Below are 26,785 nucleotides of genomic sequence, written 5' to 3'. Positions count from 1 at the left end.
TGGCTTGTAAATCTCCTTTACATTTTCCCACTTCACCTTAAACCCATGCTCTCTGATATTTTACATTTCTCCCCTGGGAAAAAGACTCTATCGAACCCTCTCATAATTGTATATACTTTTATCGGGTCATCCTTCAGCTTCCAATGCTCCAGAGAAAACAATCCAAAATGTATTCATCTTCGCCTTATAGCAAACAAACTCCAAACCAGGCAGCATCCTGGTGAACCTCTTCTGCACCTCCACCAAAGCCTCCACATCCTTCCTGGTGCTGAGAACTGCTCACAGCACTCCAAAGGTGGCCTAGCTGACATTTTATAAAGCCGCAACATGACTCCCCGAAGTTTCTTCTCAATACCCCAACAAACAGTTATGTCGTAAGATGCCGTCCCCTTTGTTTACCACCCTGCCCATTCGCATTGTGATGCCTTTCGAAGAGCTAAGAACTTATATACCAAGATCCCCCTGTACAGCAACATTGCTCAGAGTTTTGCTATTTACTGTCTACATCCCTCTTTCATTTGACCTTCCAAAGTGCAACCGTTAAATTGGCCAGATTAAATTCCACCTGCCATTCAACTGATCAATATTCTGCTGTATCCCTTGAGAACATTCCTCGCTATTCACAACTCCACCAATTTCTGTGTTATCTGCAAACGTACTAATTAGTACACCTACATTTTCATCCAATTCATTTAAATCACAAACAACAGATGCTACTGCATTGATCCTGCAGAACACTACTGATCACAGACCTCCACCACCACCTTCTATGGCCATGCCAAATTTGATTTTAATCTGTCATTTGTGGATCCAATGTGCTTTAATCTTATGGATCAACCTGCCATAAAGGATCGTGTCAAATGCTTTACTGAAGTCCATGCGCTCAAACATATTTCGTTGGTATTATTTCAAACTATTTTGCAGATATCCTATAAAATGTGACAACCTTCTTACACTTTATAACCAACTAGACCAAGTGGACCCATTGGGCCCAAACCTCTCCTGCATTGGTGCAGCACCCTCTCCTCCCCCTATCCTCCTCCCCCCATCCCCCACCCTCCTCCCCTCCCCTCTCCCCCTCCCTTTCCCCACCCCATCCCCCCCTTATCCTCCTTTCCCCACCCACCCCTCCCCTTCCCTCCACCCCCTCACGCCCTCCCTCCCCCTCCCTCCCTAAGAAATAGATTTAAACGTTAAAATGTGAATAACTTTAAACAAACTTCTTCCATTAGCACCAAAGGGATGACGGTGAGTAAGGTGGGCCTAAAATTGTCATGCTATCGTGTACCGTTTTGGCTGTAGTTCAGGAACAAACAAACGAGTGTTTTAGTATATAGATAATTGTATACAGATGTGCATAGATACAAAATGATGGAGTAACTCAGCGGGACAGGCAGCATCTCTGGATAGAAGGAACAGGTGAGACCCTTCTTCAGACTGTACACTGTGCACTCCACTATTGTGTACATTTTCACTCCTTGTTTCTAGTTTTCCTGCAATAGTAGAGGATTCTGTAGCAAATTAACAGCGTATTGCTGGGGCATTTGAGCCAGCACTCTCACGTTAGTTGTTTCTGTTCATGGAGGAGAAGAATTGGAAAGATGACGTCCAGCTTTCCCATAGATGGAAGGCAATCGCGCCTTTACTGATGGCAGTGAGTCCGTGTGCTGAAATAAGTGGTGATTTCAATTTAATCTAACAAGTCAGAGCAAGGTTAAGTACAATGATAAACCAGCCTGGTTTCTTAACAGACATGAAACTTCGCCCACTTTAGTTCATCTAATTAATTAACATCAACAAATTGCTGCTTTCTGGTCGATATGTCTTTTTGCATTTGATTCAAAATGGTGCCTGCGAGTTTGCTGTGGAAATGAGTAGCAATCAATGAAGCCCAAATCAGGCACATGTGAAAAAAAGAATAGGAACATGATGCGATACTGAAATATTCAGGAGGATTTTCTTTCAAATAAATGGCAAGAGTCGAAGAATGTTCCTGTGGATACATTGCCTTTTTGTAGCCACGAATCGCTGACGTCTCTGATCAAACACATACTATGTGCCAGTTAACTTGATTCTATTATGTGATTATTAGTTTTCCTTGCCTGCAGCTGTACAGGCTGACAATGAGAACTACTCTCTGATTTACTGAATTGAATACATAAAGCAGCGTGTAAATCCAAAATATCGTTTGGAAGAATCGCACCATTTTTGGAATATCTGTGCTTTTCCTATCATAGACTATAGACAACAGGTGTAGGAGTAGGCCATTTGGCCCTTTGAGCCAGCACCACCATTCAATGTGATCATGGCTGATCATTCTCAACCGTTCCTGCCTTCTCCCCATACCCCCTGACTCCGCTATCCTTAAGAGCTCTATCTAGCTCTCTCTTGAATGAATTCAGAGAATTGGCCTCCACTGCCTTCTGAGGCAGTGAATTCCACAGATTTACAACTCTCTGACTGAAAATGTTTTTCCTCATCTCCGTTCTAAATGGCCCTTATTCTTAAACTGTGGCCCCTGGTTCTGGACTCCCCCAACATTGGGAACATGTTTCCTGCCTCGAACATGTCCAACCCCTTAATAATCTTATATGTTTTGATAAGATCCCCTCTCATCCTTCTAAATTCCAGTATATACATGCCTAGCCACTCCAGTCTTTCATATATGACAGTCCCGCCATTCCGGGAATTAACCTAGTAAACCTACGCTGCACGCCCTCAATAGCAAGAATATCCTTCCTCAAATTTGAAGACCAAAACTGCACACAGTACTCCAGGTGCAGTCTCACTAGGACCCTACACAACTGCAGAAGGACCTATTTGCTCCTATACTCAACTCCACTTGTTATGAAGGCCAACATTCCATTGGCTTTCTTCACTGCCTGCTTGCTGTACCTGCATGCTTCGTTTCAGTGACTGATGCACTAGAACACCCAGATCTCGTTGTACGTCCCCTTTTCCTAACTTGACACCATTCAGATAATAATCTGCCTTCTTATTCTTACCACCAAAGTGGATAACCTTACACCTCTTGCTTTCTATGGCGCGGTCCGGTCCAGTCGCCGTCGTGGTAGCTCTGCGGGAACTGTGCGTTTTAAACTGGTATGTTTACTTTAAAATTATCCCTAAGTGCTCTAGCGTGTGCTAGCACTTAGCATTAACCAATGTACACCGGGAAACGCTCGTAAAATTAAACTCGAGCGCTACAGGAGCACTATTAAACAGAAATCTACTCACCGATATACCAATAGAGATCATCAAAGGAGCGCACCGCGGCAGCAGCAGTGGGAACGCAGGTCAGTGGGAAAGTCGGAAAAAACACCGAGGGAAGCGAGGGGGGGTTCGGAACAGGCTGAGAACCCAAGCCTTACGTCCACCTCTGCCCAGCATACTTCTGGCCAACGTCCAGTCCCTGGAGAACAAGCTGGATGACCTCAGGGCAAGGATCAGATTCCAGAGGGACATAAAGAACTGTAACATCCTTTGTCTGACTGAAACATGGCTGACCCCGCTGGTGCCTGACCAGGTGATCTGCCCATCCGAGTCCTTCACTGTTTTCCGGGCGGACAGAACGAAAGAATCTGGGAAATCCAAGGGCGGAGGAGTCTGCTTCTTGACCAATAATAACTGGTGTAATCCTGGGAATATTAAGACGCTTTCTCGTTCCTGCTCGCCGGACCTGGAACATTTAACTATCCTATGCCGACCATTCTACCTACCCCGGGAGTTCAGCTCGGTGATCATCACAGCCGTCTATATCCCACCGCATGCGGACACCGACGTGGCACTGTCCACCCTACACGATGTGTTGTGTCAACACCAAAACAAGAACCCTGATGCGGCTGTGCTGGTGGCTGGAGACTTCAATAGGGGAAATCTCAAAAAGGTCCTGCCCAACTTCTACCAACACATCACGTGTGTCACCAGGGGGGAAAGAACTTTGGACCACTGCTACACGCCGTTCAGGAAAGGCTACAAGGCCGTTTCTCTCCCTCCTTTTGGGAAATCTGACCACGCTGCCATTTTCCTGCTGCCGGAGTACAAACAACGGATAGTACGGGAAGCGACAGTGACGAGGGACGTAAAGCGGTGGGCTGACCATTCAGAGGCCATGCTGCAAGATGCACTGAGCGAAGTCGACTGGAACATGTTCCAAGCAAGTTCCAGAGACGTAAATGAGTTTGCGGAAGCGGTTACGGACTTCATTGCCACAATAGCCGATACCATCATCCCCACGGTAAGGGTCAGTATCTTCCCTAACCAAAAACCCTGGGTGGACAGGTCTATTCGCGTGGCCTTGAATGCTCGCACCGCTGCTTACAACTCCGGCCTGGCATCCGGCAACATGGACGACTACAAGGGAGAGTCCTACCGACTGCGAAGGGCAGTGAAGGATGCAAAAAAGAGGTACCGGGACAAGATGGAGTCACAGATGGAGCAGCAGGACACCAGGCGCCTTTGGCAGGGGCTACGGACTATAACTAGCTACAGGTCCAGCACCCCCTCAACCGGAAGTGCCGGCTCCTCCTTAGCTGATGACCTGAACTCTTTTTACGCACGGTTTGAGACGGGTAACACCACCAGCTCGCCGTCTAAAAACAGCACCGAAGGGGCGCTGGCTAGCGAGGCTGGAGGGGGATCCACCGCCGGGGATGTGCACACATTCTCGGTGTCCGAGCATGAGGTGAGGTGGGCTCTGACGCGTGTGAACACGAGGAAAGCTGGAGGCCCAGATGGTATATCTGGGCGAGTACTAAAGTCTTGTGCTACTCAGCTTGCTCCAGTGCTCACCACAATATTCAACCTCTCCTTGGCAAAGTCCGTGGTCCCTGCATGCTTCAAAAGATCCATCATTGTACCGGTGCCAAAGAATGCCTCTCCAGCGTGTTTAAATGACTACCGACCGGTGGCCCTCACCTCGGTTGTCATGAAATGCTTGGAGAGGCTAGTCAAGAAGCACATCTGCGCCCTCCTTCCTCGCAACATGGACCCACTACAGTTCGCATACCGTCCGAACAGGTCCACGGATGATGCGGTCTCCCAGGTTCTACACACCGCTCTCTCTCATCTGGACAGCCAGGGGGGCTATGTGAGGATGCTGTTCATTGACTTTAGTTCAGCATTCAACACAATAGTCCCCAGCAGACTGGTTGAGAAGCTGCTGGAACTGGGGCTTAGCACCCCTCTGTGTGCCTGGGTCCTGGACTTTCTCACTGCCAGGCCCCAAGTGGTCAGGATGGGGGAACACACATCTAGCTCCCTCACCCTGAACATAGGATCCCCCCAGGGCTGCGTCCTTAGCCCCCTACTGTACTCCCTGTACACACATGACTGTAGGGCCAGGTTCAGCTCAAACTCCATCATCAAGTTTGCTGATGACACTGTGGTGGTGGGCCGGATCTCCAACAACGATGAGAAGGCCTACCGGGAGGAGGTGGCTGATCTGGCACTCTGGTGTCAGGACAATAGCCTCCTCTTGAATGTCACTAAAACAAAGGAGCTGATTGTGGACTTCAGAAGGGCTAAACATCCAAGGACGTACACGCCACTGGAGATAAATGGGTCTATTGTGGATAGGGTGAGCAATTTCAAATACTTGGGAGTCCGCATCTCAGAGGATCTGACGTGGGCAACGCACATTGCCGCACTGGTGGGTAAGGCTAAGCAGCGCCTTTACCACCTTAGACAACTGAGGAAATTCAGAGTGTCGCTGAGGATCCTCCATTGCTTCTACTCTGGGGCTGTAGAGAGCATCCTGTCCGGCAACATTACAGTCTGGTTTGGGAACAGCTCTGCCCAGGACAGGATGGCCCTGCAGAGAATAGTGCGTTCGGCAGAACGCACCATGGGAACTACACTCGTCCCCCTGCAGGACCTATACATCAGGAGGTGCAGATCCAGAGCAAGCAAGATCATGAGGGACCCCTGCCACCCCAGTAACGGACTGTTCCAGATGCTACGGTCAGGCAAACGCCTCCGCTGTCACGCTGTGAAAACGGAGAGGATGAGACGGAGCTTCTTCCCACAGGCCATCAGGACTGTCAACTTTGATAACCCCAGAGACTAAATTTTTGTCGACACTTTTTGTGCTATGTTTAGTAACTTATTAACTTTATTTATATGCTGTAACTGTAATTATTTTTGTGCACAACCCGCAGGCATTGCCACTTTCATTTCACTGCACATCGAGTATGTGTATGTGACAAATAAATTTGACTTGACTTGACTTATCCACATTAAACTGCATCTGCCATGCATCCACCCACTCACACAACCTGTCCAAGTCACCCTGCAACCTCATAGCATCTTCCTCACAGCTCACACTACCACCCAGCTTTGTATCATCTGCAAATTTGCTAATGGTACTTTTAATCCCTTCATCCAAGTCATTAATGTATATTGTAAATAGCTGCGGTCCCAGCACCTAGCCTTGCGATACCCCACTAGTCACTGCCTGCCATTCTGAAAGGGACCCATTTATCCCCACTCTTTGCTTTCTGTCTGTCAACCAATTTTCTATCCATATCAGTACCCCAACCCCAATACCGTGTGCTCTAATTTTGCCCACTAATCTCCTATGTGGGACCTGGTCGAAGGCTTTCTGAAAGTCGAGGTACACCACATCCATCGGCTCTTCCCTGTCAATTTTCCTAGTTACATCCTCAAAAAATTCCAGAAGATTAGTCAAGCATGATTTCCCCTTCGTAAATCCATGCTGACTCGGAATGATCCTGTTACTGCTATCCAAATGCTCCGCAATTTCATCTTTTATAATTGACTCCAGCATCTTCCCCACCACTGATGTCAGTCTAAGATATTCCCTTCTATCATGTTTACAGTGCCAGAAAATGAGTCTGCTCAGTTTGTGTCTGTGCCAATACTGTAGCAGAGATAAGAGAGAAAGCATGGAACAGTGAGATCATTTACTAATATTTTCCTCGGTATAGTCACCCGGACCAAACAACCAAAGCAATTTTCAGTCAATCCGTGTTTAGTTTGTGGGGTCATTTGGTCACCAGTCTCAGAAGGAACAGGAAGGGGGGGGGGGGGGAGAGAAATAGAGGGAACAGCTTACAATGGATTATCATGTTTTATGAAACTCGACAGATGAAAATCACCACACAGATTATGCTATAAATAAAACTAATAATATTAGCAAGAAACAATATAGGAGAAGAGGTAAACAACAAAATGAGACTTAACACAATCTGTCTGACGGTTAAGTTTGGCTTTGCTTACTTGCCACAGTTAACCGAGCCGTCCTGCTCACTATGGACCCAGCTCCCAGCACTGATGCCTCGCACTGGTACAGTCCTTCATCGGGGCGATGGTGCCTTGTGTGGATCACGTTCTGTACCATTAGGGAGCCGTCGGGCATCAGCTGTCTCCTCTCATCCATTGCCGGGTTTAAGAAGACTCCGTCCTTTCTCCAGCCAATATTCACTGGGCCTTGGTCTGCCGTTGCCGAGCAGTTCAGGAGGAATGAACCGTCACGCACAGTTACGGTGTCCGAAGGTTCAGAAACAAATCTCAGCGAAATGAACCTTTTGATCTGCGAGCCTGAAATGAAAAGGAACCAAGATGTGGGTTAAAAGTGGCGCAATTTACTGATTTGAACTTTGCTGCAGTTAAATTATAACTGGTTCTGTTAAAACATATTATTGTTAAATCTGCCCAACATGGGTACGGTTTATCAAGTGGAGTCTAATACCACAGCCTCATGAGGCTACTTGGGAATCCAGACATGGTTAGGTGCAAATTTAAAAACAAGAGGCTCTACGGATGGGCAATTGATCTCAGAACCATGTATGTATACCATTAACCGTTTAAAAAAAATACAGATCCACCACCGTTGGTTCCAGAGCCTTTCTGGATTAAAGATAGATAGACACAAAATCCTGGAGTAACTCAGCGAGACAGGCAGCATCTCTGGAGAGAAGGAATGGGTGACGTTTCAGGTCAAAACCCTTCTTCTGACTGAAGGTTCGCTACCCAAAACGTTACCCATTCCTTCTCTCCAGAGATGCAGCCTGGAATGTTGGCCTTCGTAACAAGCCAATGGAATGTTGGCCTTCGTAACAAGAGGAGTTGAGTATAGGAGCAAAGAGGTCCTTCTACAGTTGTACCGGGCCCTGGTGAGACCGCACCTGGAGTACTGTGTGCAGTTTTGGTCTCCAATTTGAGGAAGGATATTCTTGCTATGGAGGGCGTGCAGCGTAGGTTCACTAGGTTAATTCCCGGAATGGCGGGACTGTCGTATGTTGAAAGGCTGGAGCGATTGGGCTTGTATACACTGGAATTTAGAAGGATGAGGGGGGATCTTATTGAAACATATACGATAATTAGGGGATTGGACACATTAGAGGCAGGAAACATGTTCCCAATGTTGGGGGAGTCCAGAACAAGGGGCCACAGTTTAAGAATAAGGGGTAGGCCATTTAGAACGGAGATGAGGAAGAACTTTTTCAGTCAGAGAGTGGTGAAGGTGTGGAATTATCTGCCTCAGAAGGCAGTGGAGGCCAGTTCGTTGGATGCTTTCAAGAGAGAGCTGGATAGAGCTCTTAAGGATAGCGGAGTGAGGGGGTATGGGGAGAAGGCAGGAACGGGGAACTGATTGAGAGTGATCAGCCATGATCGCATTGAATGGCGGTGCTGGCTCGAAGGGCTGAATGGCCTACTCCTGCACCTATTGTCTATTGTCTATTGTCTATTGTCCCGTTGAATTACTCCAGCATTTTGCGTCTATCTTCAATTTAAGCCAGCATCTGCAGTTCCTTCCGACACATCCTTTCTGGATTATCCGTTTTGCCGGACCAGCAGAGGCCACAGCCTTAAGCCGGCCATGGATGCCGGATATGAGATCCGATCTGCTGGCCCCAGCTGGGTCAGAGTTCCGGAGTTCCGGGGCGAATTCAACCTGCCGATTGGCGCGGAAGTCCCAATGAAGTCGAGATCGGCCGCCTCACCCGGCCTGGGTGCCACATTTTCGGGGGGGAATTCCGCAGGGGGATTTTGTCCAGATTACACGGGAGGGGCCAGACCACCAGTTGCCGGAAAATCGGTGGTGGACCCGTAATAAAAAGTTTCTAAGTAGCGAATAGCTTTCAAATGTTATGACTTTATCTGCTTTCCTTCCTTGGTTATTCTGACGTATTTACCAGCAGAAATTAGTGAAGAATTTGTAACAAGGAGCCACAATAATAACGTACAGAAAGACGAATTTCACAGTGATCATCTCAATTAATTGGGAAAAACTACTGGGTCAACAGAAGGAAGCAAGCTCAACGTGTCAACTCCAATAGGCTATGTTCTGAATGCAGAAAGAAAGGGTAGATTTGCTTGTCTCATGGTATTAAACCAGGCGACTGAAAAGCCTGGAATCTGCATTTTATTCAGTTTCAGAACTCTGAAATTAATTGCAAGGGAAAAACGGAACATTTTAACAATGAATAAAGAGTGGATGTGGAGAGGATGTTTCCACTAGTGGGAGAGCCTAGGACTAGATGTCACAGCCTCAGAATTAAAGGACGTTCTTTTAGGATGGAGATGAGGAGAAATTTCTCTCAGTTGGAGGGTGGTGAATGGGCCGAATGGCCTAATTCTACTATTCCTTATGACAATAGACAATAGGTGCAGGAGTAGACCATTCGGCCCTTCGAGCCAGCACCGCCATTCGCCGTGATCATGGCTGATCATGCACAATCAGTACCCTGTTCCTGCCTTCTTCCCTTATCCCTTGACTCCGCTATCATTAAGAGCTCTATCTAACTCTCTCTTGAAAGCATCCAGAGAATTGGCCTCCACTGCCTTCTGAGGCAGAGAATTCCACAGCTTCACAACTCTCTGAGTGAAAAGGTTTTTCCTCATCTCCGTTCTAAATGGCCCACCCCTTATTCTTCAACTGTGGCCCCTGGTTCAGGACTCTCCCAACAGCGGGAACATGTTTCCTGCCTCTAGCGTGTCCAATCCCTTAATAATCTTATATGTTTCAATAAGATCCCCTCTCATCCTTCTAAACTCCAGAGTATACAAGCCCAGTCGCTCCAGTCTTTCAACGTACGACAGTCCCGCCACCTTATGACTAAACACCTCTACACTGAGAGGTCGAGGAATCTCAGTCAGAAGCAAGGGAGAGGTTCTGTGACAGCTGGTAAAAGCTGCTACAAAGTCATCTCAGCCTCAGGACATTGCTGCAGGTATCCTTCAGGGCATTATCCAAAGCCCAGCTATCAGCTGTTTCATCAATCACCCTGCAAACCCATCATAAGCTTCGAAGTTAGTTTGCTCACTGATGACTGCACAGTGTTTTGTTCTACAAACAAATCCCACCCACAATATGAATCCTGTAGTATGAAAATTCATACTTTAGGCTGAGAAAATTATCGTTAACATACAAGTCTCAGGAAATGGCTTTTCCGCAAGAGAAAATCCAACCAATTGTCTTTGGTGAAGGAAGGAACTGCAGATGCTGGTTTAAACTGATGAGAGACACAAAATAATCTCAGAACTATGTATGTATACCATTAACCGTTTAAAACAAAAATACAGATCTACCACGTAATTTCTTGCACCGTTCGTTCCAGAGCCTTTCTGGATTAAAGATAGATAGACACAAAATGCTGGAGTAACTCAGCGGGACAGGCAGCACCTCTGGAGAGAAGGGATGGGTGACATTTTGGGTCAAAACCCTTCTTCTGACTGAAGGGTCTCGACCTGAAACGTCACCCATTCCTTCTCTTCAGAGATGCAGCCTGTCCCGCTGAGTTATCCAGCATTTTCTATCTATCTTCAATTGTCTTTGCTGCAGCTTCTAACCCAAAGGCATGAACATCGAATTCCTCAATTTTCAGTCACTAACCTACAAACCCTTTCCCCCCCTCTCTTCCCAGTGCCATACCTAGATGGGCACCCATTTCTCCCTTTGCCCTTCCACCTATATTCTTTCCGCTGGCTTCACATTTCACGCCTCTTCTATCCATATCTTCTTATCTCACACTTTTTGTCTTTTCAACTCTGGTCTTTGCCCAAGTATCTACCAACCAAAAGCCTCCCTCATCTGTGTCCACCTATCACTTGCCAAATGTTGTCCCCACTCCAGCTTTCTCTCCCCCCCCCCCCCCCCCACTACCACAATCAACCTAAAGAAGGGTTCCAACCAGAATCCTCACCTATTCATGTTCTCCAGAGATAGAGTCATAGAGTGATACAGTGTGGAAATAGGCCCTTTGGCCCAACTCGCCCATACCGCCAATAATGTCCTATTTGCCTGCACTTGGTCCATATCCCTCCAAACCCATTCTATCCATGTACCTGTCTAACTGTTTCTTAAATGATGGGATAGTCCCAGTCTGACCAGCTGAGTTGCTGCAGCACTTTGTGTCTTTGATATTCATCAGCATTAGTGTCATTGAATTCCTCATTATCAATCTTGCAAGAGTCACCAGAAACTTGGACCAGATCTGGTCTATCCTCTACCTCAACAAAGCCTTTACACTGTCCACAGAAACTTGTAGGAGTCCGATCAAATATTTTACACAACTTCCACAACACTCAAGAAGCTTAATAGCGTCTCAGGCAAAATAGCCTGGTATTTTGGCACAATCTTCTCAATGTTAAGTATCCTTCATTTCCATCATTTGCAGAATGTGTCTTGGAGACTTAATCAATAGGAGAGTGATATGACCAGGTGCAGGCAGGTGGGACTAGCTCAGTTAAACTATTTGGTCAGCATGGGTGAGTTGGACCATGGGGCCTGTTTCTGTGCTATGTAGCTCTATGACTGCAGAGAGGAATTAAAGAGAAATGTTAGGGTGGGGCAGGTCTGGAATTCATTGAAAGTATCAGACAGCCGGAAATTGTTATCAAATTTGTAAGGTACTTGGCTGTGGTCTGAATCCACAATGCTACGGACAAGTGCCAGAAATTGAAATAAAGAGATCTATGTCTTTTTCGATTGGCATGTATCATAGAGTCATACAGCACTGAAACTGGTCCTTAGGTGCCACCCATCAAGTACGTACCAGTGCCAATTCAGTTTACCAATACTTGGTCCTTAGCCTATTATGACTTGTGATTCAATATATCCCGAGATTATCAACATGATTAGTTTATCCTGATCGATAAAGAGATATATATGCTCTACATTAACTCTCAAAAAATATTAGTTCCCTCCATCCTGAGACAGACCCACAAAAGCACTAACTTGAATCACTGGTGGTTTTATCTTCATTGATTGTTTCAAATTTGTGACTGATGCATTACATAGAATGTAGAACATAGAAGAGTACAGCACAAGAACAGGCCCTTCAGCTCACCATGTCTTTGCTGAACATAATGCCAAGACCAACTCTTACCTGCCTGCACATAATCCACATCCCTCCATTCCCAGCATATCCATTGGCCTATCCAAATGTCTCTCAAAACGCCTCTATTGTACGCCTCCAATCCAACACCACTCCCAGCTGCGAATTCCAGGCACTCACCACCCTCTGTGTACAAAAAGCAACGCCCCACACATCTCCTTTATAATGTACAAACGTTATACCCTTAATCATTCTGGATTACTCGGTTTGTTTAAGGCTAATCATTGCTTTTAACCCATCTGAAATACTTCTCCTGTAGCTGATAAAATGGATTCAAACCTGCAACATTGTTAAGGCCAGAAGATGTCTCACATCATCTTGCATTAGCGCAATGGAACATAATCTGAATCCTAATGTTGCATTATTTGAAAAGAACCAGAGATATCCCTCAATAATCCATTAGCAATTTGTCACTTTTTTTTTTGTTGAAAATGCACTCGTGTGGAAAATCAGGCAAAGGTGAATCCTCATACATTACAATTATATTGCTCTTCGACAACATCACGTCAGTAGTCTGGCTGACACATTTCAGCCCTCACATCAGAACATTTTCACTAAATCCTGTAAATTGTTGACACTATGCATTGGCACGTTTAATGGAAAACATGGGGAGGTGGAACTAGGTGAAAAGAAAATAAATGAATCAGATGCATCAATTGACACCAGGCGTTAAGACCAGATAAAAAGAATTAACGGCTTTTAAAACACAAATACCAGTTTAAATGAAATAGCAGGCAATAATAATCTTGGTTTGTGATAAAGCTTCCCACATCAGGAATTTATTTGAAAATAATCCTTAACCTTTGACTTTTCACAAGTGCAAAACCAGCAACCAATTTGTTTAAAAGGAAATGAACAAAATGTTGCCTTTGAGGATTGAAGAATAAGGATCACGTGTCAAAATTCTTCCTCACAAGATAAAAGAAACATAAATAGAAAAATAAATTTTAAACAATTTTTTTTTAATGGTTTACAAAATCATAGAATCTGATGGCAGAGAATGAGGCTATTCAGCCCATTGAGCGTCTGCCAGCTCCTTGAAGAACTGGTTAATGAGTCCCACTCCTCAGGTCTTTCCCTAGAGCTCAGTAATATTTTCCCCTTTCAATTATTTATTAAGCTTCTTTTTGAAAATTACTATTGAATCTGTTGCCATCAGCCTTTGATGTAGTTCAGCCTAAATAAATGCTTGGCAACTTGTGGGTTGAAGTTGTTGTCTTGAATTCCAATATTTACTCGGATGTGCCAAGATTGAAATGACTAAGATATCAGCATTATAAATAATGATGCTAACAACCGGGTGATGCCAAGCTTAGATTGCCCTCTTGTATTTCTTATACAAGTATTTCTTAACATTAATGTATCGCCTGACCCACTGAGTTACGACAGTACTTTGTGTCTAGTCACGAGGTATCCCCAGATAGTAACCATGATAATTGGATTGGTTAATTGTAATGAGAAGGATGGGATAAAGAAAGGAAATAATAGGGGGAACAGATTTTATAGGAATCTGAGGGGTAACTTTTCCACACAAATCGTGGTGTGTGTAAGGAACGAGCTGCCGGAGGAGGTAGTTGAGGCAGGGACTATCGCAACATTTAAGAAGCAATTAGACAGGTACATGGATAGGACAGGTTTAGAGGAATATATATATGGGCCAAACACAGTCGTGGGACTAGTATAATTGGGACATGTTGGGCAGTGTGGGCAAGTTGTCTGAAGGACCTGTTTTCACACTGTATGACTCTATGACTTGGCCAACAGCCTCAATGTTAAAATATTAAGAAATATGCCAGACCAGGTGGGAGCTGTGATTGCAACATCAGTGACGATTCATGTTCCACCATATAAATTGATAACTCCAGTGTTAATTCCACCTGATGCTTGCAGCCATGAAACTGCAAGACCTTTTTCCTTCCAAGAAAAATGGAGACCTTCATGCTTACTCTCCCTATATACTTCAGCTCTGCTGATATTTGACTTTGGAAGATGCTGCATTTGATGACCTCACTTTCCAACACTGAGGGTTCGGATCAGATCAAGAGGCTTCTTCGGCCTGTTTGATCTAATTTCTTTCAAAGTGCCATCCCCTTTTTATTATAAATGAATAGGTCAAAAAAAAAAGGAATTGCATTTACTGGGAATAGAAAGTCCTGAGAAGACTCAGTAGATCAGGCAGCACTTGTGGAGAGTTAAACAGATTTAACGTTTCAGATCAATCACTTTTTTGTCAAAACAGAGCAATTCACCAGCGGAGAGTTTCTACCCCACCCATCACCACCACCACTTTCTCTGCAACTTGAAACATGCCTGCTGCCTAAATGTTACCAGTTCTAATGATCAGCCACAACCTGCCATCCATTCCGCATTGTTCATTATATATTATTTGAATTTGCTGTACATTAGAACAATAAGAATAAAAATACTCAGGAGGTCAGTCCTGCTGATAAATCATTGATCTCAAACATTGTTTCCTACTCCACAAATACTGCCTAAACAGCTGAGTAAATTCAGCATTTTCTGTATTGAGCTCCTCTTGCTGCAGGTGGATGTTTCTGAAATAGCTGATGTTCTGGCCTCGATCATTCATCTGACAGCCCATTCAACTGCTATGTACAATTTCCTTTCACTGCACTTAATCAATTATCCTGCCACCACGTGTCGCTCCAGGTTTCTCTGGAATATTCAGAGGTCTCTTATAAACCAGTGACACTTCCTTCAGATTCTCCTTTGGAATAGACATGGTGTCAAATGAAAACAATGCAGCCCTGTGGTACAGCAGAAGAGTTGATGCCTTACAGCGCCAGAGACCCGGGTTCAATCCTGACTACGGGTGCTGTCTGTATGGAGTTTGTATGTTCTCCCTGTGATCTCATGGGTTTTCTCTGGGTTCTCCAGTTTTAGACAATAGACAATAGACAATAGGTGCAGGAGTAGGCCATTCAGCCCTTCGAGCCAGCACCGCCATTCAATGCGATCATGGCTGATCACTCAATCAGTACCCCGTTCCTGCCTTCTCCCCATACCCCCTCACTCCGCTATCCTCAAGAGCTCTATCCAGCTCTCTCTTGAAAGCATCCAACGAACTGGCCTCCACTGCCTTCTGAGGCACAGAATTCCACACCTTCACCACCCTCTGACTGAAAAAGTTCTTCCTCATCTCCGTTCTAAATGGCCTACCCCTTATTCTCAAACTGTGGCCCCTTGTTCTGGACTCCCCCAACATTGGGAACATGTTATCTGCCTCTAATGTGTCCAATCCCCTAATTATCTTATATGTTTCAATAAGATCCCCCCTCATCCTTCTAAATTCCAGTGTATACAAGCCCAATCGCTCCAGCCTTTCAACATACGACAGTCCCGCCATTCCGGGAATTAACCTAGTGAACCTACGCTGCACGCCCTCCATAGCAAGAATATCCTTCCTCAAATTTGGAGACCAAAACTGCACACAGTACTCCAGGTGCGGTCTCACCAGGGCCCGGTACAACTGTAGAAGGACCTCTTTGCTCCTATACTCAACTCCTCTTGTTACGAAGGCCAACATTCCATTGGCTTTCTTCACTGCCTGCTGTACCTGCATGCTTCCTTTCATTGACTGATGCACTAGGACACCCAGATCTCGTTGAACTCCCCCTCCTCCTAACTTGACACAATTCAGATAATAATCTGCCTTTCTATTCTTACTTCCAACATTCCAAAGATGTGCAGGTTTGTAGGTTAATTGGCTGCTGTAAATTGTCCCTTGTGTGTTAGATAGAACCAGTGTATGGAAGGTAATTGGTCGGCGTGGACTCGATGGGCCAAAAGGCCCGATTCCACACTGTATCTCTAAACAAACCAAGACAATCCGCAAAACAGCTATTTACAAATTTTAAATGGCTCACTGGATGATCCAGAGACATTGGGTTTTGTGATTTTTTTTAGTCTTACCTCACAAAGTTGACATAAATCTCACAAACAATGAGAATGGATGCTACTGCGCTACAGTCCGTACCATTGTTCCAATTTCCCCATATCTTATACAATTGAAGGCATGCCATCTGATTCTTCCTCACCAATTCCCCATTCTGATTGATTTGCCACTTAACCACACTAAGGGGCAGTACGCAGCTGCTATGTTATTTACCAGCACGTTTTGGGGGTGAGGGAGGAAGCCCAAGCATCTAGAGGACCTCCAGGAAGAGAGAAACCTGGACTGCACCCAGGTTCAGAAGCAAATCCAGATTTGTGCAGCTGTGAGCGCTATCTACTGCACTAACACGTTGCCCATCATCTGCCATTACCACTCAACTCCATCAAGAGGAGTGGCGCTGTGTTGTCTGGATGGGAAAGGGATGGAATTACATCGTGAAAATATCAAAAGATGGCAAAGAAACAAAGAAAAAGCTCAGGCAGAAATAAGTGGGGGGGGGGGGGGGGGGGGAGACAAATTGGGAATACAAGGATGGAGTTAAAGGGAAAGAGAGTATAGGAAAAAGTTAAGAAAGACCCCAGAATTAACGGGGCAGAAAGCTCAGGAAGGGATAGGAGAGTATGGCCAAGTGAAATAGGAATCGAGGTGAGTAATGGATTAAAAGTATTATATATGAATGCGCAAAGTATAAGAAGTAAAGTGGATGAGCTTGAGGCTCAGTTAGAGATTGGTAGATATGACATTGTGGGGATTACAGAGACGTGGCTGCAGGAGGATCGGGACTGGGAACTGAATATTCAAGGTTATACGTCCTATAGAAAGGACAGGCAGGTGGGCAGAGGAGTTGGGATGTTGGTGAGAGATGAAATTCAGTCCCTTGCGAGGGGTGACATAGGGACTGACGATGTAGAGTCGCTGTGGATAGAATTGAGGAATTGTAAAGGTAAGAAGATAGTAATGGGAGTTATCTACAGACCCCCAAACAGAAGCCTGTTTGGATATAGGGTGCAAGTTGCAGCAGGAGTTAAAATTGGCATTCAACAAAGATAATGCCACTGTGGTTATGGGAGATTTCAATATGCAGGTAGACTGGGAACATCAGGTTGGTTCTGGACCATAAGAAAGGGAGTTTGTAGAGTGCCTCTGAGATGGATTCTTAGAGCAGTTTGCACTGGAGCCTACCAGAGAGAAGGCAATTCTGGATTTAGTGTTGTCTAATGAACCAGATTTAATAAGGGAACTCAAGGTAAAAGAACCGTTGGGAGGTAGTGACCATAATATGATAAGTTTTAATCTGCAATTTGAGAGGGTGAAGGTTAAATCAGAAGTGTCAGTGTTGCAGTTGAACAAAGGGGACTATGAAGGCATGAGAGAGGAGCTGGCCAAGGTCGACTGGAAAAAGATCCAAGCAGGAATGATGGTGGAACAGCAATGGCAGGAATTTCTGGGCATAATCCAGAAGATGCAGGATCATTTCATTCCAAAAGGGAAGAAAGATTCTAAGGGGAGTAAGAGGCAACCGTGGCTGACTAGGGAAGTTAAGGATGGAATAAAACTAAAAGAAAAGGTGTATAACTTAGCAAAGAGTAGCGGGAAGCCAGAGGATTGGGAAACTTTCAAAGGACAACAGAAGGTAACAAAAAGGGCAATCGCGGCTGAAAAGATGAAGTACGAGGGGAAGCTGGCCAAGAATATTACGAAGGATAGTAAAAGCTTTTTTAGCTATGTTAAGAGAAAAAGATTAGTATAGTCAAAAGTGGGTCGCTTGAAGGCTGAAACAGGTGAAATTATAATGGGGAACAAGGAAATGGCGGAAAAGTTGAACAGGTACTTTATTTCTGTCTTCACTAAGGAAGACACAAACAATCTCCCAAATGTACTAGAGGACAGAGGATCTAAGGAGACAGAGGGACTGATTTTTTTTTGCATTAAGCGAGGAATAGTATTGGGTAGACTGATGGGACTGAAGGCTGATAAATCCACAGGGCCAGATGGTCTGCATCCCAGGGTACTCAAGGAGGCGGCTCTAGAACCGGCATCATTTTCCAGTTCTATAGATTCAGGATCGGTTCCTGTGGATTGGATGGTAGCTAATGTTATCCCACTTTTTAAGAAAGGAGCTAGAGAGAAAACAGGGAATTATAGACCAGTTAGCCTGACATCGGTGGTGAGGAAGATACTGGAGTCAATTATTAAAGAAGTAATAACAGTGCATTTGGATAGCAGTAAAAGGATTGGTCCAAGTCAGCATGGATTTATGAAGGGAAAATCCTGCTTGACTCGTCTTCTGGAACTCTTAGAGAATGGGACAGGTAAAATGGATGAAGGAGAGTCAGTGGATGTAGTGTATCTGGACTTTCAGAAAGGTCCCACACAAGCAATGAGTGGGCAAAATTGGAGCACATGGTATTTGGAGTAGAATATTGACATGGATAGAGAATTGGTTGGCAGACAGGAAACAAAGAGTAAGAATAAACGGTTCCCTGTCAGAATGGCAGGCAGTGGCAAATGGAGTGCCGCAAGGTTCAGTGCTGGGGCCGCAACTATTTTTTTATATAAATTTATATTAATGATTTAGATGAAGGGATTAAAGGTAACACTAGCAAATTTGCAGATGACACAAAGCTGGGCGGCAGTGGGAACTGCGAAGAGGATGCCAGGAGGTTGCAGGGTGACTTGGACATGTTGAGTAAGTGGGCAGATGCATGGCAGATGCAGTATAATGTAGATAAATGTGAGGTTATCCACTTTGGCGGCAAGATCAAGGAGGCAGATTGTCTCAATGGTGTCCGATTAGGAAAAAGGAAAGTGCAACGAGACCTGGGTGTCCTTGCACACCAGTCACTGAAAGTAAACATGCAGGTACAGCAGGCAGTGAAGAAAGCCAATGGCATGTTGGCCTTCATAACGAGAGGAGTAAAGAGGTCCTTCTGCAGTTGTTCAGGGCCCTAGGGAGACCACTTCTGGAGTATTGTGTGCAGTTTTGGTCTCCAAATTTGAGGAGGGACATCCTTGCTATTAAGGCAGTGCAGCGTAGGTTCACGAGGTTAATTCCCCGGGATGGCGGGACTGTCATATGAGGAAAGATTGGAAAGACTGGGCTTGTATTCACTGGAATTTAGAAGGATGAGAGAGGATCTTATCAAAACATATAAAATTATAAAAGGACTGGCCAAAAATGCTCTCAATGTTGTGGGAGTCCAGAACCAGGGACCACAGTCTAAGAATAAAAGGGAGGCCATTTAAAACTGGGATGAGAAAAAATGTTTTCACCCGGAGAGTTGTGAATTTGTGGAATTCTCTGCCACCAGAAGGCAGTGGAGGCCAATTCACTGGATGAATTTAAAAGAGAGTTAGATAGAGTTCTAGGGGCTAGTGAAATCAGGGGATATGGGGAGAAGGCAGGCATGGGATACTGATCATGGATGATCAGCCATGACCACAATGAATGGCGGTGCTGACTCGAAGAGCCAAATGGCCTCCTCCTGCATCTATTTTGTATTAACGAATGTGAAGAAAAGCTGTTATCAGTAGGTTTTCTTATTAGCTGGAAGGAAACTCAGACGTGACTACAAACAGGCTCTGAATCCATGGCTGGCAGGTTACACCAAGTGAAACCATTGCAAAAATAAATACTGTGGGATAATCAACAAAGATGTACAGGTTAGCACGGGTGTCAGAGGTTATGGGGAGAATGGGGTTAGGAGGGAAAGATAAATCAGCCACGATTGAATGGCTGAGTAGACTTGATGGGCCGAATGGCCTAATTCTATTACCACTCATGTTCTTATGAAGAAGGGATTTTATTGTAATGAATGATTTAATGATTATTCCATTTCCAGGATAACCTAACTGGGCATAAATTTCAGGTGGTTTTTTTGGGGGATCTAAAACTTTTTTTAAAAATACTTAAAAGGTCATAGACTCTTACAGCCTGGACATAGGCCCGTCGGCCCTACTTGCCCACATGCCCCATCTACACTAGTCCCACTTGCCTGCGTTTGGCCCAGATCCCTCTAAACCCGTCTTACCCATATACTTGTACAAATGTTTCTTAAACTCTGCGATAGTCCCCGCTTAAATGTCGTGATAGTACATGTTCGTATTGTACTTCTCATATATATAATCTAAATGTACAAAAATACATGTATAAAAGAGCTTTCTTCCATTGGTATTGACGGAAGTCAGACAAGAGATCCACTCCCAGGCTTTGATTTTCAATGAACTTCATTGGCACATGAAGGAAACCAAAATCAAACAACATGTTTCCAACATTGTTTGCTATTATTCTTTTTCCCCACATTATTCAGCAACAATAATGACAACTGCTAGTACATATCAATGCTCTTCACAGGAGCTTCACCAAACAAGTCACAAAAAGCAATGTTAGGACGGATGGAGGAGCTTGGTCGAAAGTGATCAGCAGATCAGAAGAAAAGTTAATCAAGAGAATCTAAGATATTTAACCATTGGCTGCCAATAATTACACTTATAGACCAAAAGATGGATACAGATATATTGGAAATTTGCAAAGCTGGAGAAGAGTAGCAGTAGTGATTTGAAAATAACGATTAGATGAATTTGAAAACTCAGGCATTGCTTAACCAAGGTCAGTGAGCACTTGAACAATAGCTGAACAGAACTCAATGCAAGAGGGTACTGCGAAGAAATCCTTAGTTATCTCAAATTGATGCCAAAGTGTCCTGGAATGTTTTCAGCCTGGAATGTTTTGGCATAGTTGCTGTAAAGACGGGGATGAGGATTTCTGTTTCTGTTTCTCTTTTCTACTGTACAATCACCCACAGCTGGGCTATCTCGTGCAAGTTTCGCTCGCGTGGGTACTGGTTGCAAAAAGGTTATTTAGATTTTTATGTGGGCAAGTTTGGTGAGATGATCCATGTCCAAGTTGTCGAGCTGTGACTTGAAGAGTGACAAGGTTGGTGCACATCTGATGGTGTCGGGATGTTCCACTCTGGGATAGTCCATGGATATAGTGACTGTAGGAAGCTATTTTTGTTTGCTCTAATTCTAGCATAAATGAAGTGACCTGAGGACTGTCTTGTAAACGTCTGGGTATTGGATTGAATAAAGTGAGATTTATTGGCACTGTTACAATAAAGGTTGGAATGAGGGGATGAAAGTCCGCCGTTATTATAAAGATGGAAATAGACGGTTCTCGATATTGTGGAGATATTGAGAGAACTTAAGATGGTCCTATGCTCAGGTAAGGCACCTAGATCGCAAACCAACTGCTTCACTTTCAGGTGTAGGAAAGAACAGCAGATGCTGGTTTAAGTCAAAGGTAGGCACAAAATGCTGGAGTAACTCAGCGGGGCAGACAGCATCTCTGGAGAGAAGGAACGGGTGACGTTTCGGGTCTGAAGAAGGGTCTTAACCCGAAATATCACCCATTCCTTCTCTCCAGAGATGCTGCCTGTCCCACTGAGTTACTCCAGCATTTTGTTTTTACCTGCTTCAATTTCACACCGTTCCCAGTTCCAGGGATGCAATCTGTGACCAGGGAGCAAAGTTTGTGATGGTGACTTAAAATGTTACAATGTTCATTTGGAAAACTGTACTACATACCTTGTACTTGATGTCAGCTGGTCAGTATTTAAAAGCTAATAAAAGCAGCTTTGGGAGAATATTGTCAAAGGTTAAAAAGATTGAGGAAGCCAAGGAGAAATCCCAAAGAGAATGTATTTCTATAAGTTTGATTTATTTGGAGAGTTGATACGATAATTTAGTTAAACTACTACTTGTTACCTCAAGAAGAATCAAAACCCTTTTTATTATCCTGTATATTCCTACTCAGGTATGTGCCAATGTATTTTATCTAAGATTTTGCAATAACAGTGTATATCAGACATACTATCTCCTTGAAACGCTGAGCTATGATCATTGCCATTTAAGTGATGAGGCAAGTAATTACCTTCTTTATTTGTAACTTTTCACATGATATCGTCTAACCTTTTTTTTTCAGGAACATTTGACTATTCTTTTATGACAGCTGTAAATAGCGCACAAGTTTCAATAATACTTGATGTGATTACAGAATGAAGCCATTCTTTGGTCCTTTGGAACATACTATTTGCTAAATGTATTTAATCCTATTCTTAGTCAAAGTCTTCCCAATCATATTGCACTTCAGAAATTAAAATATGGCCTCCAAGAACCTTTTCACTTTAATAGAAAACGTATGTGAATTCCCAGCACTTGCTCTTTCATGCCACGCTGCTAGAAAACCATGGCTTCCTTCTCTTGTATTTTATTTATAGATCAAACAAGAATTTATCCAAAAAATTTATCCAAGGAATTCTACTTGGAGCAAACTTTGTAACATTCAGCTCTCCCAGGTGGAACTACTGAGTGGTGTGAGACTGCATGCACTTCAGTTCCAAATAGAAGTACTTCTGATGTTACACAAAGTCCTTTTTCTATAATAGGGGCTCATGATTCCTCGGGGGTTGAAGGATTTAGGAACATGGTGCGATTTAGCCCTCTAGATCTATGCTGTCGATCAATTTTGCATCTGGACTACTCTTATTTTCCAATAACTGGTCAATATCCTTCATATACCTTGTCGAATCGATGTGATTTTTAATTGTTGTGAGAGCACTTATTTCTATCACTATCCAGTCAGATAGTATGCATCAGATTTCAACTGCCCTCTGGGTGAAAAATATTTTTCTTAGATTGCCTCTGTACCATCATCTCATACCTCCCATACAGGTGATGCAGGGCAATAGACTTGGACAATCTCCACTCTTCTTTTCTCTTCCTGGGAATAAAATAATCAGGAATCTTTCAATTGGCAACTCTGTGGAAATACCTTCACCACATTGAGTGCAGAAATTCAAGGCGGCAGCCCAGGACAACTAGCAATGGGGAACTTCCAATGATGCTTAAGTGCCAAGAATGTAAGAAAAATAAAGCAGATAGTCCTGGACTTTGGAATGTGCTAGACTCTATGCTCAGTCAGCAACTTCATGCATTGGAAGATCAAGCACACTCAATGAGTATTATTGACAGCAAGAAGTGTGTCAAAGGCTTGTAACTCATCCTCATTCTTTTCTTTCATTTGAATGAAGAATGAAAGCTGTCAGTTCTTGTCTTGCCAGTTGTATGATGAAGGCTTCTACCAACTACAGCACGTGGGAAACTGAGATTTAAAGGAATCCGCTGACACCTTACACACAAAGGTTCCTTTCCATTGAAGGCTGTTGTAGAGCACAATTGTAATCCATCCCTTTCCAGGGCCAAGTTGTTGCCGGCTCTGATTTGTTCGGTACTTTTTTATACCTCTACTTTCCCTCTCCCCCGAGTCCGTTTGAGAAAGGATCTCAACCCAAAATGTCCCCTATTCCTGTCCTTCAGAGATGCTGCCTGATCCGCAGAGTAACCAGAGCAATTTGTATCTTTCTTTTCACAAGCACATTTGGATAGTGGGCATGAACAACTCAAGAACAAGATTGATGTAAAATCATCAAAGTTAAAGAACTGTGGAGCAAACCAACAAGTCATCCCGGTCAGTCAACAGGTTAAAAGACCAGAGGTAGATTTCATATCTGTGAAAATGAGTAGGGGACGTCTTAATGAAGAAGAGGACTATCATATGTGAGAGTTAATTTGCGGTTTGTTGAGTAAAGAAAGTTATTTGTAGCATTAATCTTGCTATTGAGGGCGTGCAGCGTAGGTTTACTAGGTTAATTCCCGGAATGGCGGGACTATCATATGTTGAAAGACTGGAGCGACTAGGCTTGTATACACTGGAATTTAGAAGGATGAGAGGGGTTCTTATTGAAACGTATAAGATTATTAAGGGTTGGACACGTTAGAGGCAGGAAACATGTTCCCAATGTTGGGGGAGTACAGAACAAGGGACCACAGTTTAAGAATAAGGGGTAGGCCATCTAGAACTGAGATGAGGAAAAACCTTTTCAGTCAGAGAGTTGTGAATCTGTGGAATGCATTTAAGAGAGAGCTGGATAGAGCTCTTAAGGATAGAGGAGTCAGGGGGTATGGGGAGAAGGCAGGAACGGGGTACTGATTGAGAATGATCAGCCATGATCACATTGAATGGCAGTGCTGGCTCGAAGGGCCGAATGGCCTCCTCCTGCACCTATTGTCTATTGTCTATTGTCTATAATCACAGCAGTATAAATAAAACAGATAAAGGGTAGAAACCTTGTCACAGACTGCAAGAGTTAGGTAAATATGTCTCCAGTAGACAATCAGTTAAAACGTTAAATGAGAGAGAATTGTTTGGTTTTTAACATTCTCCTGCAATGAAGAAAGAAATCTTGTGGGTGGTTATACATCAGTCCTCACCAAATGACCAGTCCACCAACTGGCAGTGCATTTGAATTCTGCAGCTATCATGGCTAAACCCAATCCTGCTCCAACCCAGCACATTAACACATGATTATTTCCAAAAATAAATACTAAAGAATTTTCAAGTGCAATAATGTCTTCATATGTTGCTATTCATAGTACAAATCCGGTTGTTGACAAGATTCTCATTAAGAGCAGCAAAACAACATTTTTGTTTCCCTTCGCGTGACATCTTAGTCTTATGTGGGACATGTAGGTCTTATGTAGGACTTATCCAATTAGTGTGCAACAATGGCAGGGACTTAAACTGTGCCATTTGCCAATTTGTTTGCACCAAGCTTCAGTGTATCCCTTGGAAAGATATGGGCGGCACGATGGCGCAGCAGTATAGTTGCTGCCTTACAGTGCCGGAGACCCTGGTTCGTCCCGACTACGGGTGCTGCCTGTACAGAGTTTTGGCGTTCTCCCCGTGACCTGCGTGAGTTTTCTCCAAGATCTTCTGTTTCTTCCCAACACTCCAAAGACGTACATGCTTGTAGGTTAATTGGCTTGGTAAAATTGTCCCGAGTTGTGTGTAGGATAGTGTTAATGTGCAGGGATCGCCAGTCAGCGCGGACTCGGTGGGCCAAAGGGCCTGTTTCCGCGCTGTATCTCCAAACTAAACTAAACTAAAAAAGATCGTCCTGGACTTTAGAATATGTCAGACTGCATTCTTCGAAAACAGATCATTGCTTTGGAAACACCAGCAAGTTTCATGAGAACCTCTCCTTGAGTTGATGCTTGTTTCAGAGTGTGCCCCTGGCAAGAGTCACAAAATACAGAGTTCTACTTTTTGCAGCTATTCAGTAAGAGCCTCAGTCACAGGCACTTCACATGTTCCTGGACCTTTTGGGCAAGTGTACGTCCTCGAAGGATTGGATAGTCATTTTATCTCCTTCACAACTGCCTCAAGGTCAATGTGTAGTGATGTTGCATCTAGGATTTCAGTTGGAAGGTCCTCCTCATCACCAGCCAAGAAAGGAGCATAAGGGATATAGAAGGCAGATATGGTCATTCGAATTTCACTGTACCTTAATTGGTACATGTGACAATAAACTGACCTTCAAAAAAACCTTGACCTTGAAGTACATCTAAGAAGAAAATTAGGAGGGAATAATGGAGCCATCAGATATCCTTGACCAATGCATTTTTGTGACTGGAATGGCGTGCCAGCCCAAATAATGCAAAACAAATGTTTATTAATCATGCTTAGCTAATGGATAGCTGAATGAAGTGAATAAATTGGAAATTTTATTTGTTTAGACTCAGAGGTAGTTATTATATTATGTTAAAATGCCCCCAATGTTGTGTTTGGTTTAGTTTAGAAATACAGCACAGAAACAGGCCCTTGGGCCCATCAAGTCCACGCCGACCAGCAATCCCCATACATTAGCACGATCCTACATACTAAGGCAAATTTACAATCTTTATCGAAGGCAGTTAACCTGCAAACCTGTACAGGATCCCACCACCAGTCACATCTTCCCAGCTCCACCCCTTTCTGCCTTCTGCAGAGACCATTCCCTCCAAAACTCCCTGGTTAACACATCCCTTCCCACCCAAACCATCCCTTCCCCAGGTACTTTCCCCAACAACTGCAGGAGATGCAACACCTGTACCTATACCTCCTTCCTCGACTCCGTCCGCCAGCCCTTTCAGGTTAGGCAGAGGTTCACTTGCACCTCCTCCAACCTCATCTACTGTATTCTTTGTTCAACATGTGGAATCTTATACATCGGCGAGACCAAACGCAGACTGGGCGATCGTTTCGCTGAACACCTTCGCTCAGTGTACCGCCGTGCCACTCATCCAGCATCTCTTTTCTCCAGAGCACGCTGAGGAATCCCCTTCAGCCACAGCTCGACTGACTATTTGTCAAAGGTTTGCCTCTGCAGGGGAAGGCACCATTTAAACAAATGGAACGTCCCTTCGTAACATGGCCAGACCATCTTCTGCAAGGCTAGATCCTCAGTACATTGCACTGTCGGAAAGAAAATAAATAAAACACAAGAACTTTGTGTGAATCCGGCCAATTCTGGAATCATTGTCCTGGCTGAAACCAACAGGAAGTTTCCCTTATCCCTAACCAGTCTGAAGAGGGGGTCTTGACCCGAAACATCCCCCATTCCTTCTC

At 44.2% G+C, this 26,785-nt stretch overlaps 1 protein-coding gene across 1 annotated transcript in view; it reads right to left on the bottom strand.

Annotated features, from left to right (window-relative positions):
* Positions 1-26,785, bottom strand: part of dcc (DCC netrin 1 receptor) — a 1,038,091-nt gene that overhangs the window by 699,272 nt on the left and 312,034 nt on the right. Inside the window, exon 2 of the mRNA XM_078421445.1 lies at positions 7,240-7,560. Coding sequence (XP_078277571.1) covers positions 7,240-7,560 — 321 coding nt within the window. The remainder of the gene's footprint in view (positions 1-7,239; positions 7,561-26,785) is intronic.

This window comes from Rhinoraja longicauda, chromosome 1 (genome assembly GCF_053455715.1).
Source record: "Rhinoraja longicauda isolate Sanriku21f chromosome 1, sRhiLon1.1, whole genome shotgun sequence".
Classification (NCBI taxonomy): Eukaryota; Metazoa; Chordata; class Chondrichthyes; order Rajiformes; family Arhynchobatidae; genus Rhinoraja; species Rhinoraja longicauda.
The sequence above is the reverse complement of the archived record's forward strand: the minus strand, read 5'-3'. Positions and strand labels throughout refer to the sequence as shown.